The sequence below is a fragment of the Prunus mume genome, linkage group LG1 (assembly GCF_029339155.1).
Source record: "Prunus mume cultivar Tortuosa linkage group LG1, ASM2933915v1, whole genome shotgun sequence".
Lineage (NCBI taxonomy): Eukaryota > Viridiplantae > Streptophyta > Magnoliopsida > Rosales > Rosaceae > Prunus > Prunus mume.
Genome location: NC_142698.1, coordinates 26,629,929 through 26,646,242, shown reverse-complemented (window position 1 = coordinate 26,646,242; position 16,314 = coordinate 26,629,929). Strand labels below are relative to the sequence as shown.

Genomic DNA, 16,314 nt, shown 5'->3' with positions numbered 1-16,314 from the left:
GCAGTGGGGCTAGGGATTGGTGTCGGAATTGGTCCAAAAAGGGATTGGTGTCGGAAGGGGTGGCTTGGGGCTGAGTTTTTTTTGTTATTTATTTTAAATTTCTTTTTTTTAATAGATTTTAAATATTCTTATGTGGAGGTGGGCTCTACTTGCCACGTCACCCACTTAATTCATGGATAATGATTCATGTGTACGAAATTATAAAAACACATTTGCCACATCATCAAAGTTAACATATTTTTAAATGGAGTTGACAGGAGCAGGCAAAGTGGGTCACCAAACCTCGATCAAGGAATGAAACTGGGTGATTTCGAGTTTGAAGGACAAAGTGAGATTTGACAAAAATTTCAGGGGTGTCGATGTAATTAAGCCTAAATAATTAGAAGGGGACCCGAAAGCGGATGGTTCAATTCCAAAGCCATGGAATGGAGAAGGCTGTTCTGTGCACACTCAAACAAATAGAAGATATCAAAAAGCGTGTTTGAATGAAGTTCGTTTAGAATTTTAGAGTGTTTAAATAAAGGCTAGTTTTGCACATTTTCTTACTCAGTGTCAGTGCTATTATTCGAGAGATGCTGAAGATGATGATGCGGAATATAGCTGCTTTTTCTTCTTCTTATTGCACCAGCAGGAGATGGAGAGGTATGCCTTGTCTTCACTCTAACTCCACTCTTGTTGTTTTCGCCAACGATTACTTTGCTTTCCTTCACTCTCAACCTTCTAAACCAATCAAATCTACAAGAACCCAACTAGAGCAGCCAGTGAGAAACTCACCCAAAATCACAACTGTTGAGGATGCTTTCAATGTGTTTGATAGAATGCTTCAAATGCATCCTCGGCCTTCAGTTGTTCGTTTCAATCAAATATTGGGTCAAGTTGCGAAATTGAAACGTTATTCAGCCGTCATCTCCTTGTATAACCAAATGGATGTTTCGGGAATTGGACCTGATGTTTATACTCTAAACATTCTCATAAATTGTTGTTGTCGTCTAAACCAAATGCGGTTTGGTTTATCTGTATTGGGAAAATTTTTCATACTTGGTCTTGAACCAGATGTCTTTACCTTCACCACTCTAATCAACGGCTTTCTTCTTGAGAATAGAGTAGCGGAGGCGGCAACCCTTCTCCACAAGATGATGAGGGGAGGTAATTGTCAGCCTAAAGTGGTTACTTCTGGCACGCTAGTAAAGGGCTTTTGCATGAAAGGTTACAATTGTGCTGTTATTCAGTTGCTTAGGAAGATGGAGGAAGGAGCTTGCAAGCCTAGCCTAATTGTCTATAACACAATCATCGACAATCTTTGTAAGGATACACTAGTGGATGATGCATTTAACGTCTTCTCAGAAATGATGAGCAAGGGTATTGCCCCAGATGTCATTACCTATAACTCTTCGATGAATGGAGTTTGCAAATTAGGCGAGTGGAAAGAAGCTACAAGGTTGTTGAATGAAATGATGAGTAAAAATATCTTTCCAAATGTGTTCACATTCAGCATCTTGGTAGACTGAATTTGTAAGGAGGGGATGGTCGTGGAAGCAGAAGGTGTGGTTGAAATGATGATTCAAAGAGGTATTGAACCTGGTACGGTTACGTACAATTCACTAATGGATGGTTACTGTTTGCGAGGAAGAATGGACAAAGCGAAAAAGGTCTTTGAACTAATGCTTAGCAAGGGCTCCATGGTTGATGTTGTTAGTTACAGCACATTGATAAATGGATATTGTAAGCATAAAAAGATTGATGAGGCCATGATGCTTTTTCTGGATATGTCTCATAAGGGACTAGTTGCAGATACTGTTACCTATAACACTCTTCTGGATGGTTTTGGCAAAGCAGGTAGAATACAGGATGCCCAAAAGTGGTTCTCCGAGATGCAAGCTTGTGGCCAGCTTCCAGATGTTCAGACTTTTTCTATTTTACTGGATGGCCTGTGTAAAAACCAACAACTTTCTAGAGCAATGCAATTGTTTGGAGAGATGGAAGCGAAGAAGTTGGATATTAATATTGTGATTTACAGTATTCTTGTTGAAGGTTTGTGCATAGCTGGAAATATTGAATCTGCAAGGGATCTCTTTTGTGGTTTATCATCAAAAGGACTTGAACCTAATGTGAGGACATACACTATAATGATTAATGGACTCTGTATCGCGGGCCTAACAAGTGAAGCAGAAAATTTGCTTATCCAAATGGAAGAGAAAGGCTGTTCTCCAAATGCTTACACCTATAACACAATTATCCAAGGTTTTATCAATAATAATGAGACATCAAGGGCCATGGTACTTATTCAACAAATGGTGGATAAGGGTTTCTCTGCAGATGCATCAACAACGGAGTTGATAGTTCATTTACTGTCAAAAGATGAAGTGGATCCTGCGTTGTTGCCGTTAATAAAGTAATCTTTCTGAAAGCAATAAGCATATATGGACAATGAAATTTGAAACTGCTGCACCTTTGACGACCATGAAGATATTACAGTGGTTGTGTGTATGGCACGAGGTGAATATGCCTCCTCACTTGCATCCGGAATTTCTGGTATTAATTCTTTTTAATGGAATTTCCGTTGTATTTTATTATTTACTATGAGAAGCTCTGTTACAAAAAAGATCCCATACAATCCTCTGTCCACTGATGCAGAGGCGCAATTGCAGGGTAACCCCATGCAGCTATGCGTTTCCATTTATTAGGGATTGAAGGGTTCTTGTATGATTTTAGTTATAAGTTATAACACATTACTTTTTCTCTAACTTCTCTCCTACAAAAACTATAATTCCCTTCACCGCATGTATATCATATGAAGGTTTCTGGTAACTTACTAGCGTAAGCGTTAATGATTAGAATGAGAAATTAACATGTGAATATAAATTATTAATAATCCCCATGCTATCTGTTAGTGTTTTTGTCTTTGTGTTTTTTGAATAAGAGAAGGAAATTAAAGAAGACATCCACGGGCCAAAGCAAAACTTACAGCATATCAAACAAAAGCATACTCTTAGACGAATGTAGCATGATCTTTAGCAGCAGAAGCAGATGGTACTTATTCAACAAATGGTGGAGAAGGGTTTCTCTGCAGATGCATCAACAATAGAGTTGATAGTTAATTTATTGTCCAAAGATAAAGTCGAACCTGCTTTTTTGGAGTTAATATGCATATGTGGACAATGAAATTTGAAATTGCTACACCTTTGACAACCATGAAGGTGTTATATATATGGGTCCGGATCAGGGGACACTTTTGTACCTTTATCAAGAGAAAGGAAAGTTATTCAAATGCTGATCGTCTATTTGTTGATAACAAAATGAGGGACAGTTCACTTCTATCTTCTTCCAGTGTTTCAGTAACATCTAATGGTTACCCTGAGAACTTGGTAAGCAGATCTTCTGGTTCAGAGAGGCCGTTGGAGCATTCCTTTCTGCTTCCAAATGAAGTCCCAGGGAAGCACAGTGGAAGTTTCCTGGATGATGCAGCTAATGCTGATTTCAGTGCTGCTGTTGACAAGGGAGAGAGTAGCATAATCCAAAAATATTTACCACTGGACTTTGACACTTGGGATGACTCAATAGCGTCACCTCAGCATTTTTCGAAATTATTGGGTGAAACTGATAGACTGCCTGGCTGTAGCTCTCAAAATGTCAAGTCCTTGGAAAGTACAAATTAACAATCAGTCCAGATCCCCTTTTGCAAGACAGGAGGATTCTAAAAATCAAGCATTCGATGTACAGTCATATCTGAATGTCGTTGGGCAGTTTTCTAATAACCAAAATAGAGATTTAGGTTTGGAGAATCTTGGAATTGGAAACGTTTTCTCATCTAGCTCTTTTGAAGACCCTGAAATCATGGCAGCAATCATTTAACTTTTTCTTCTAACTAGCTTTTCTGTTAGTACTGTCTGGCTTTATGTTACTCTTTCTTCTTCTGCTGATACCTATCTTTGTTATATTTGCTGCCTTCCATTGGTCGTAATAGGAATTTGTTTATGTTCTTTCTTGATGTTTAGCGGCATGCATTTTTTTTCAGTGCCCCACATTTTGTTGCACGCACGCAAGATTTGAAAAAAAAAAATTGATTCCTTGCATCATCTGCTCTCCAAGGTCACATAACCATACTCCTGAGACCCTTCTGCTATTCGTCTGTGTGAAAGTGTTTTTTTGGGGGATTATATGGGCCGCTTATTTATTGTATGTTGTATTGTTGGATATAGTTGCCAGATCATTCTATTTGTTAGACATTGGTGAGAAATTGTTTAATGATGGAAATGATTTTATGGTTGGTGTTGATCTTTTTTATTTTTGTTTCCTGTAGTTTGAATTATCTAATAGGTTCATGACCGTAATTAATTTTCAATTATGTGCTTAAAGTTCTTGTTTATTGTGATCTCATAGTGATTATTATTAGTTTCAGTTTTCTTAATGGGTTTTCGCTTCTTTTCTTTGCTGCCCTGGGGGTTGTTTTTTCATACTTTGTTTGTTTCTAGCCATTATTAAAAGCTTTTGGCAGTTTCAAGGGCTCAAATTTGTGCTCCTCCTGGATTCTCTGTGCCAAGCAGGGCACCACCACCAGGCTTTACTTTCATGAGAGAATGGATCAGGAGTTTGACTCTCTGGCTGGTTGGTTATATACAATACATTTTAATTTGCATTTTTCTAATGCATCTGCGTTTAAGTGCTAATTTCATTACCTGTTTCTCAAGGAATCATTTGTATGATACTTCCTCTTTGTTGAGAAATGCATATAAACCTCAGGCATTTGGGATGCCCAGTTCTGGTGATCTGTATAACAGAGCATATGGTATGTAATATTGCAAAATGATAGCTTTACATGGTTGGGGAATGTTCAAAAGGAATCGAGGGCTGTGTGGTTGTGTGACCTTGTACTCAAGGATGCGATGGGACTGACTCATAACTGGCCTTAGCCTCGGCAGCCTCACATAGGGTCAAACTCCCGTAACTTTTGGGGTCTGTCATCCTGCTGGTAAGGATGAATTTCTTGTTTAGGTATTTTGTATGTGTACATATTTTAATTTTTCTAGTTTGTTAGCATGGCCATATATGGGAGAAGCATGGATCTATTATTGCCTGCTGGGCTATTGTTAGTGCATCTGCTTTCTCCTCTTTTTGTTTTCAATTCCAAATAAATGCTGCTTGTATTCTTCCCCAGCCTCTTCTCCCCCTCTAGAAGAACATAAATGTTATATTCCTTTGATTTAGACATTATAGTTACCATGTTTCGTGCATTGAACAAACCTCTGTGTCATGCAAGACTTCGGTTCTGTTTCTAGAAGTGCCACTGTGCCAATTCACTTAAAGTAAGTAAGAATGCCTGGCCTTTGGGTCCCCACACCCTCTTTCCCTTTGCTAGATTTAAGTTGGAGTGAATTACTGGTATGTGCATTTTCTTGTACTGAGTTGGGCTTCTACTTTGTATGCATTTGCAGGTGGGGTGATAAATGCTTGATGTGAAGCTTGTATTGCAGGGTGCTGTGTATGGTCAATTTGGACCGGCTGATCATCCAGATGATGATTATTCAACTCCCTGCTGTACTGGTATTTGATTGCTGCTCTCACAACTAAATGGATGAAATCTGACCCTTTTGGGGAGTTTATACCGCGCTAACTGTTTAACATGTCAAAATGGATATTAATGAATTTACAACCTTTTTTTTTTCCTTCTACATTTCTTTTTGTACCGTCTTTGCAAAGTTTAAAACAGAAAAGTGATTGGAATTAAAAATTATTTCGTGCAATAATATTCTGAGTGTGGGGTGTGTGCTATATCAGGCGGTATGGTAATGTTAATGATGTTTTACTTTTTTTTGTATTTTCTGAAAAAGAAAAGAGGAAGAAAAGCTTGAAGCTACTATTTTGAATAGAATTGTTTATCCATCAGTGTCTGCGTTCTTTCCTTTTTTGGGTGTAAAGGAGGGCATGATGTGGGTTTGATCTGTAGAAGTTGCTGTGTTTCCCACCCAGTGATCTGTTATTTGTTTTCGTACCTGGCAGATTATGTTGATCATTATTTTAGAAAACAGGAAATATTGATATCTGCTTCATGTTAAAATGAAGCAGTTCGTTGCTGGGATGCTGTCATATTTCCCAAGCATATAACGGGTGACTTTTTTGGTGTTTGGGCAGCGTAGTTGACAGTTCGTATATAATATCGAATCGGTATTCATCCATTTCCCATTTCCATTTGATTTGTAGATGCTTTCTTTTTTATTTCTTGTGGAAGTATTTAATTTAAATGACAACTTTGGATCCTACTATGCCTCCCCAACAAACCATGAAAATAAGTTCTGATGGTACTTGGTGAGTCCGGCATGAAGCTGTGAATTATGAAGAAGCAATTGCTTTTTGTTGCGTTAGGCCACTGTGCTCAGTTTCCAATATTTCTCTACTGCAAAACCTTGCAACATTAACCATCTATATCTCTACTGCATGGTGCTATGCTAATGCCTATTTTTTGGCAATCAAAAGTTGTACAGTTCGCAAAGGAACCACCGGTTTGGAGCAAATAATCCTTTCAGAAAAAGTCTGAAGTTCGAGTTCTAGATCATAGTGTCTGAAGTTCGAGTTCTAGCATTCGTGTAGTCTCTGGATCGCCTCTTAATATTGAAGGTTCTAAAAAATATATATAACAAATTGTACTGTTGTGGGTGTGCGTTGATATCCAGATTGCTGACACCTGTTACATCACAAAATCCAGTCCGTTTGGCAACAAATTAAGAATGACAGGTGGCCAAACTATTCCTGAACAGTATTGTTAGCTTAGCACCCTCTATAATTACTCATGCTTTTGAAAGCTTTTGTCTCCTTAAAAGAGGTCACAACAAGAAGTCACTACAAGACACTATTATTATTAGCATTTACACTGGTGGGCCTTTTGAAAAGTGAAATCTCACCCATCCATCCATCCATCACTACTAGGTTGCCGACAAATTTGGGCTACTGGTGGGCCCACCATAACATCACCAGTTGGGGTGTCTCACTCATTCGCTGCCACAAATTCTTTAATGTTTATTTAAGATTCACCGTGTGACCTAACTGAGAACCCAACCACCTTTACAGAAGAGCCCTAAATTGTAGCATCAAATCAAAGTATGAAACCTAACCCACAATTTGGAATCAACCAAATTTAGGTGTGACAAGACAATAGGAGAGAGACCACAGGGTTCTGAAGAATCCAATTGGGCTTAGGCCCACCATGTCTTTCTTAACTTTATCATTGACATCTATCCTCCTATGTGGTCCTACTACTCAGCCCAATCTTTCATCTAATAAAGAAAGCTATAAAAAAAAATTAAAAAAAAATTCTGTCATTATCCTGAATTTTCAACCGTAATGCATGTTTTCAATGCTACCTGAAACTACGAGTGCTAACATGTTTTATGGGTGAGAGTTTAAGGTACGAAATTGAAAATAACCATTTAGTGTTTATAAATTTAAAAAGGAAACTATTGTTGGCATCCCAAAATAGTCATTATAGATTTAGTTCTTATTTTTTTATTCTCACTTTCATAGAGAAGTTGGTATTGAAAATTGTTCGTAAAGAGTGTATAATAACTATTTCAGAGTGTCAACTTCCTAAAACAAAACAATTGTTTCGCCACTTTTGTGCCCCACCTTTTTAGTGTATTTTTCACATGTTCCCAAACAAATTAAGTGATGTGTGGCCACACTATTTATTAGGGGTGGGCACTTAAACCGGCGAACCGGAAATCCGAGCCAAATTGCACCAAACCAAACTCGAAAAAAAATTGAGTTGACCAAAAAGTCAGCAACCGATCAAAAACCAAATCGGATCGATTTTGGATCCGGTTCCATGTCTTCAAAAACAGGATGGGCCGAATCAACCGGTCAAATTGAAAAATATATAATTTCAATATATTTTTAATTTCACCCAAAAAAAAAACTAATATTTTTCCAAGTTCAATTTCAAAATATCTCTCTTTTCTAACTTTAATATTTATTTTTATATGAAATTGAATAATTTGTTAATTTTTAAGTAATAATAATAATATTTTAGTTGAGAATTGTATTAAATTTTTATAATCCGGTTTAAAACCAAATCGGATCGGAACTGGTTCAACTGAACCAGATAGTTTTTAAAATTTTTACTTAAAACCGAATCAATCAATTGGATGAATAGTACCGAATCGGTTCTAATTTGGGGCAAAAATCTGTCTAACCCGAACCGTGTCCACCCCTACTATTTATTAAAGTTCAACCTCCCCGTGCTAAACTCCCTTTGTGGTGGCATGTAAACACATGATAGAGTAAAAGGATAATTTTCAAATTCTTATATCACAACGTCATATATTTTCTACTACTCATCTACATTTTCTTTTCTGTTTACAATAACGTCTGCACGGTAATAATGTATTAACGTCCGCTAGAAGAATTACTATATATATATATATATATATATATGATTAGCTATTGAAACTATGAGCCCTTTGTGATAGTCCTCATGCTTACATAAGATGTAAATTTGAAGTTTTTTTTTAAATTATCTTTTCTCTTTAAAGAGTTAGTTAGAGGGATACGTGAAATCTGCTTCACTCACACTCACTTAGTATAGAACCCTACAGAAATAGCCAGTACAGAAGGATGAATTAACAAACAAATATCAAAATTATGCAAACAAATCAAATTAGCAAATGGATTTTGGGATCTAATTTTGGTGGCTGTGAGGGAGAGGGAGATAAAGCCTCCACTTATCTTGTACAAGTGGAGACAGGGTTTCCAACGCAAAGTATAAAATACAATATGTAATAATAATAATAATAATATTATTATTATTATTATTGCTTTGTACATAGTATGTTGACTTGTGCACTGCAGCTGTGCTTGTTTTCTACCAAGTTGTTTTCATGATAACAAATCCAAAAACTGTTCCTGGAGTTGTGGTAGTTGAGATTAAATACAGATCACATGCTTTAATAGTCAATTTTCTGTGTCTTCTCATGATTAAATATAAACCAGAGAATATACACAACTTAATAGTATTTTTATTTATATTTTATAAATTATAGTTTGATATATATACATATGTAATTTTTTTTTATAAATTATGTATGCACGTAAAGTTATAATTTATCTGTAAGTATGATAATTTCGAGAGAATGAACTAAATATTTTCCCTATTAATAATATAACACCATTAAAGAACCAAACAAAATAGAGAAAGCCTTACGTCACTTTCTGAACATGGAAATTGTGGATGCTCAAGGGTTTCTATCATACCATTGTACTTTTATAATGTAAACAAGCGGTTGAATATTAATCTTTAGTTCTCAAGCCTTTAATTTCAGTGGGAAAAAAGTGTGTACAAAATGTGAGAGGCATGAAAAATAAATAAAAGCGTATACATGTTATTTAAAGTTGTCGGTGAAATCGTTAATTTACTATAAAGAGAAGAATGTTATCATTTGCACCACATTACTAACCATCTCTCTAAACTGATGATTCCACTTATGGGCGGCATTTATAATAATCATTCAAGTCGTTGATGTAAAAGCACTCAAAGTAGATGAACTAAGAATTCATGAAATGATCCCATTCCCATACGTATAATATAATAATGTGAAAGTTTTTCTATCACTCACAGCCTCAAAAAAGGCTACGTGGCTCTATTTGTTTTTTTTCTACGGTCCTCCTATGTACTAAATGCATATGCAAAAAGTGGTAGTCAACCACGTTTCACAATTGAAGATGCAAGTGGTAACAAATCTCAGCTGTTGGATCAATTGAAAACCAATTCAATGGTGACATTTGCCTATGCGCTTAGTACATAGGAGGATTGAAGAAAAATCGTTCCTTCACACACACTGCATAAATGTTGTCCAATTCTATGCCAAGGGTGACAACAGTAAGTTTTCTTTAGTGCGACTTTGGAAGGATAGTGAGTGTGTGATTCCAGTGGTAATGTAATAAATTCAAGTGTTAGTATTTGGAGTAATAGGAGTGTGTGCGTGTTTACACAGGCTACTACTCAAGAGAGCAATGTACTAATCCGATCATGTGAAAGTGCATTCGCATTAAAGGCGAAATCGCACCAAACGAAAAGAAGAAGATGTAACATGATCAAAACTTGTTAATTATCTTAATCTTACTTATATGCACACTAATATCAAGTGAGGTGGAAGGATTTTTATTTTTGTGTTGCTGTGATTTAAAGGATTGAGAAGGACATGGTGATTGATAAAGAAATTGATTGCATACCCTCAATTTGTAAAGAATCATTTTTACAAGAAAATCACAACTTGCACTCATAGTAAATAAAGTCATTCATTCTCGCACACAATCAAATCACAATTTGACAGATATTCACTTATCTTTCCTCTTTGTAAGTGGACACGTGTTTAACTATAATTTGTCTACACCGACGACTTGTAATAATCAAGCATTGTTCTGGATTGTATATAATTGGGAAGTTCACAAGTATATGATTCTGGTCTTTCAAAGGATGCAAGGACAATTCTTCCGACAGAAAGGGGCATTGAGTTTTCATGTCATCTTTTGTTAGAAGTTTGCTTTCATTGTAAAGCAATGGGAAACAATTCTTTTTTCTCTGTTGATTTTGTTCCTCTGCCACTAGCAAAGCATTATGTACAGAACCATCACCAAAAATGTCCCATGCATTAACCTCTACTTCTACAAACCCTCACACTTTTGGTGCGGTATCTTTGGCAATTAGAATTGTTTGTGTTGCCGGGCTTTTTACTTCTCTGTCAATTGTGGGGCGAACCGTCACATGGTGTTACTAATCTATCCATTATAACACGAGCGGACAACAAATTCATGGTGCTACAGTCGCACTGAAATTTTCTCCAAATACACAATTACTATGGCCTATATGCTGGAAATGTCGTACTGTTTGCGTTAATAGACAAACCTTCGATCTATAACAATCTTAAAAGAGCTCACTATTAACATCTCTTTCTGAACGAGTAGTTTGGATAGATAGATGGATCCCACCATTACCACTTGATACTTTACATTAGAGATCAAGTTAGATATAACATATTTCCGAGAACAAATACAAATAGACTTAAGGGTACTGATATATCCAACAGTGGTAATGAGAGGAAAAGGAGTCAGAAATCAAGTTGTAGTGTATATATCAATCTCTAATTGAATCATACAAAGAATCTGAAGACCACCGTTATTATGGTTGCTCCTTCAATCTGGAGGAAAATTTAGGCCGTGCGGCCTTCCCTCGGTGATACTCTACTATTGAGAAGTATTGGCGGCAGCCGTGGCTGGCGAAGTAAAACAGAGATTGAGGGCTGTTGGGGTTGAGGGTTGCAAGGGGTGGACAGCAGCGGAGGGAGCGGTAGCTGAAAATGAGAATCCTGATGATGTTGCCAAGCCCAGTTGGGGGGTCCTTGAGATCCTAATGCAATTCTCTTCTCTGTTGCTCTTTCCTGTCAAATGATTCAAGAGTAAACTATTAGTTTCAAGACTTGTATTTTACACAATCAAGGTCTTCATCCGAGTGTGAAATGCAATGTCCTCTCATACCTTAAATGAAAGCTAAATTGGAAAGAAAAATAAAAATAGATCATTCTTCACATGAAATATAGTTTGATTCGATTACAGAAGCAAATAGGACCATATTGTATAATACAGAGACTACGCTATAGGAGCAGCGACAGTTCAACAGTACAGTGTTTAAAGTCATAAGAAGTTTTTGATAGTGTATAAACTACGAAAACTACAAGCACTTAAAAAAGGACCAAGTCTTACCACATTATTAAACGTTACTTTATAACTTCTTGTTTTCCCAACATCTACTATCCACAATTGACAACATAGAAAACAGAATACAAAGTCTCCCAACCCAACCTATACAGTTTGCACCTAACCTGAGTTAAATTTAGTTACAAAGTTAGGTTATGTGGCAACTTCATTAATTATATTCAGTTACCAATATGGGATTTTTCAGATAAGTCGAGCTATGATGGTTATTGCAAAAATGGTACCATTATGGTCAGAGGAATAAAACAAAGTCATATAATGAATACAATTAAACGTAAGTTATATCATTTATAGACAAAGCATTTAAATTCACCTGATTGGAAAAGTAACTAGGATATACACCATTCCACAATGGTGGGTGCTGTGATGTCATTACTAGCCCTTTGAAAGGTGGATCGCTCATCGTTGCATTTACATTGTGCTCCATCTGCAAAGTCAGAGAGGATGTTTAGTTTTAGCACCAAGACATGCGTGACATGTTTCATCATTATGTGCCTAAAATAAGCGAAAGTGTTCCAAAAATTAAAACGCATTAATTTTGTTTTGGCAGCTAGCAAAAACAAATGAACTACAGCAGAAGTACTCTTTTACTTTCAGAGATATTAAGAGAGGCAACAGGAAATATTAGTGTTTGAAGCCATCTGAAACCTTAAACCTTCCATCCAAAAAATTGAGGAAAACCTTGAAGATGGGGCATCTCAAGATAAAACTATCTACTGGAACTGATATATATCAAAATAATTTTAAGTACCCTCTTTCCATTGTGCCCATCATAAGGGCCGGAATGGAATTGAAGATGCCCCTCGACTTCCTTTTGACAATTGCCAAATGAAGGGGGAGATATCCCCAAATTCAGATCAAGATTGTGATCGCCATCTGCATCAGGGAGAAAAAAATATATAAACACAATTCTACGAAGACAAATTTCTTGAAAATTTTCTAATTAGTAAACCACCTGCCTTGAAAACAGGAGATGCATTTGAACTACCTCAAGAGATAGTGATATTTGTGAAATCGTACCTTCATTACCAGCCTCAGATATCATCTCCCCTTCATATGTGCTTGGCTCAAAGTTGGTGACTGCTTCCCTTCCATTACATTTGATTGCTGCCTTGTCATAAGCCCTAATTTCCAGAAAAATCAAAAGGGAGAGATGTGTTGGATGGAAGCCTAATGAGGTTGAGAATTCAGGGTAATAAATTCAGTCAGGTAGAGTGTAATTCATGACATTAGGACCTTGCAGCTTCTACTTCACTGTCGAATAGCCCAAGATATATATACCTGCATGCAAGCATTGTAACCTCCATGATGAAACGACCGTCCCCACAATTTTTTTTCTTTGAAATAGGCACTTGGACTTTTTTTTTTTTTTACAAGGAAAAGAGAAGACAACGACTGATTGAGAATTAATCCGAAATTAATTCTCAGTTCAAATTGACAACCTCTGATCATATAAAGTCTAAACCGAAACCTACTGTAAGAAATTCAAAATTCCATAAAATAATTCCTCACTTTTTGCCAAGGAACTGCCCCATTCGAGCTTCCCATCGGCCACATTTGTGCAGCGTAACCCCTCTATATCTCGAGCTCCCCCTCGAGAAACCAGTGCTCTGCCTCCGTAGTATGTGCACAAATTCTTCCTTGGTCAAATTCTTCATCTGCTCATTCATTACAAATAGATCAAAATATGATTCCACTCAGCATATGAAATTAAGCAGACATAGGTTCATCAAGAAACAAGTGCATTATCCTACCTGTTTCAAATCCTCCTCATAATCACTGAGGTTGTAATTGATATCAGCATCAACTCCTCTGAACTTAATAGCAGCTCGATCGTAGGCTCTAAATTCAGCAAACCCAATTTAAGAATACTAATAAAAATACATACAGTAGTAACCACAATGACTAATTATCTAAATTCACAAACAGTACGAAATCCAAGCAAAAAAATATGAAGAAGGCTTTTTACCTAGCCGCAGCATGAGCAGTGTCAAATCCACCTATGTCAAACCCAACACTTAAATTTTCATCAAAAACTTTCCAAATAGAAAAGCATGACAAATAATTGCCTCAATAATTACTATAACTAAATCCAAGCTAATCAAATTGGAAAGGTCATAAACACATACCCAAATACACTTGTTTCCCGCAATCCCTGCACCCAGCAAAAATTAAAAATAATTAGTAAATCGGATTAATACTATATGAAACAGATGCATTTGCATAATTGCAATTCAAACTCAACCCAAAAGAAACAACATTAAAATAAGCAAATCCAAGTAACGAAACATTAAACCCAATAGAACCATATTAAGGAAATCAAAATTGGACTAACCAAATATGAGATTCCCATCTACCAGTTCTTCTATAGAAGGTGACCCCTCTATACTGAGAGCTCCGAGACCTCGGCCCTCTTCTGCTCTTCTTCACCTGCTGTTGCTGTGGTGGCGGTGCGGCTGGTTGCTGTTGTTTCTGTTGAACCAACCTGACCTCTCCGGACCCGCCATGATCGAACCCAAGCTCCATCAAGTTCTTCCTCACCAAAGACGACGACGCTGACGACTGCCCCTGGCCGGGCCAATTGCTCAGGGCCCCGGTGACCGGGAACAGCTCCTTAGTCACGACGACATCGTCTTCTTCATCTTCTCCGCCCCTGACCTTGAGAATATCGAAGTTGAAGGTCGTGACGGCGTCGTATCTGGCGGCGCGTGTGGAGCACGAGTCGTCGTTGGTGCTGGATGCGTCGGCATTGACCACGGACGAGTTCGACGTCCCCGACTCGTCCATTTGGGTGCCACATGACTCGACGTCGTTTGGGTCAGAACCGACGACGTTCAGATTAAGATCCAGCATAGCTCAGCTCTCTTAATATAAATTTTAGTCCCTCTAAATTCAGCTCCGGTTCTAGACTTTTCAGCTCAGTCAGCTGACCGTCGATCGCCGGCTCTAATCGGACGGTGGAGATCGACCGAATCAGACACTAGTACAAAACACCGAGAAGCACATGATCGGAGCTCAAACTTGGAATTTTAGAAAGAGTTCAAACGGGTGCGTCGGCGATCGCCGGAGATAGTAAAAAAGAGAAAGGAAGTGGGAACGGCGGCGTTTGCCTAAGCTAATGAGTTAATAAATTGCATTACTGATATAGTCGGCGGCGATGGGAGGCTGAGAATGGAAACCTCAACGGCGTCGTTTAATATGTGTGTGTTGTGATGCCATAACCATAAACTAGGAGACTCATAGAGTCATGGAATATAATAGGCTTTCAGAGAGAGAGAGAGAGAGAGAGGTGATAGGACGCGTGAGGGAACATTTCAGACCCATTTTAAGCGGACGGGAATATATATTTAAACATTTCTCGTTCTCTCTCAACCGGTTTCGTCGGTCACCAGTCATTTTGGTATTGCCAAGAGATTTTTTTTTCTAGTTACCGGTGTCTCATACATGGGAACACCCGTCTATAAGTTTTTAACCACTACCCATTGACCGTTGCCGACTTCATGTATACGGTAAAATTATATAATTTAACATTTTACCATGTGTCATTTTTGTTGGCAGCCATGGTTAAGTACTATTAGCATCCACTTATCGTGTGTCGCGTGTTCACTTAGACAAAGCGTCATGCTAATGTATGGGTAATATTGGTATTGTTTGCTTGGTTTACATTTGTTGCATATCTGACAGTTTCAGATTTTGGAGTTTAGTGGTTGTCTAATATTAGTATTAGAGCTCTAATTTATGGGAGTCTAAATTTGAAACCTCTAAATCTCATCTCGCATATTATCACGATTGTCGACTTAATATTCCATTGTGAATTTGTGTATCTCTTTCGATCTCAATTAATGTAATACGATTATGTCTACTATTATTGTTTGGTATCCCTTCTGACATTGAGAAGACAATACAACTAGGTTAAAAAGTTTGTACTTAACTTCTTCTTTTTTTGTCTGTTTTAACATTAAAACTAAAATTATAATATATTATTATATTTATAACAAAATTTTAAACATAATTAATGTGTGTAGTCAATATACATCATGATAAAAGGTAGGTTAGTCAAACTAAACTCCAATTTCACTGAGACTATTGGTGACATAAAAAAAAACGTGGGCCAATTGGTTTTGGCGACGACGGTGAAACCACTAATGAAATTGAAAATCAATCAAATCTGTCTATTTTATAAGACATTTGCTAGAATCTAGCAGCATGCCGCTCAATTTTCCAACTTTTTTGCTCAAATAATGTCACTGAATTCCTTGCCATTTTCGTTTAAGATAATATTTAATATTATGTCTTTAACACAATTTACGCTCCGTTATCGTGGTTATATTAAATTGCGGTTTTTTCCTCATTTTTTTTGAATTTTGAATTTTAATTTTCATATTAATTTAGTATGAAAACATGGTTGGAAGCTTGGTGGAGTCAAGTAGGCAACGTCCATGGCTTTATCCTATTTTAGGTCACTTGTGGACAATTTTTTTGTTTGTTCATGGGTGTAATGCAAAATGTATGAGTCATTTATCATTTGAAATCCTATCTGGGCAATATTTATTTGAT

General features: G+C 37.1%; 3 protein-coding genes across 7 annotated transcripts; 2 read left to right on the top strand and 1 right to left on the bottom strand.

Moving 5' to 3' along the window:
* The first annotated feature begins 572 nt into the window (after positions 1-572).
* LOC103324856 (uncharacterized) lies at positions 573-1,511 on the top strand. Its single transcript, XM_089045153.1, has one exon. It carries the CDS (start codon positions 573-575, stop codon positions 1,506-1,508), a length of 936 nt encoding a protein of 311 aa, XP_088901279.1. The 3' UTR covers positions 1,509-1,511.
* Positions 1,512-1,523: 12 nt separating this feature from the next.
* Positions 1,524-5,744, top strand: LOC148921463 (uncharacterized). 5 transcript variants are annotated; one of them, XM_089045149.1, is made up of 3 exons: positions 1,524-4,969; positions 5,258-5,303; positions 5,433-5,744. In XM_089045149.1, exon 1 carries the CDS (start codon positions 1,524-1,526, stop codon positions 2,394-2,396), a length of 873 nt encoding a protein of 290 aa, XP_088901275.1. In that variant the 3' UTR covers positions 2,397-4,969; positions 5,258-5,303; positions 5,433-5,744. The 5 variants fall into 5 exon arrangements, with proteins under 5 accessions (XP_088901275.1, XP_088901265.1, XP_088901276.1 ...); XM_089045139.1 differs by having other exon boundaries at positions 1,524-4,605; positions 4,689-5,744; XM_089045150.1 differs by lacking the exon at positions 5,258-5,303.
* A 5,346-nt stretch (positions 5,745-11,090) lies between these two features.
* Positions 11,091-15,080, bottom strand: LOC103324655 (ethylene-responsive transcription factor RAP2-7). Its single transcript, XM_008226752.3, is given in 11 exon segments — positions 11,091-11,360; positions 11,363-11,423; positions 12,071-12,184; positions 12,509-12,633; positions 12,778-12,881; positions 12,994-13,038; positions 13,270-13,415; positions 13,512-13,599; positions 13,727-13,757; positions 13,887-13,912; positions 14,093-15,080. Coding segments are annotated over 11 exon segments (1,389 nt in total). The 5' UTR covers positions 14,611-15,080; the 3' UTR covers positions 11,091-11,229.
* Positions 15,081-16,314: the final 1,234 nt, after the last annotated feature.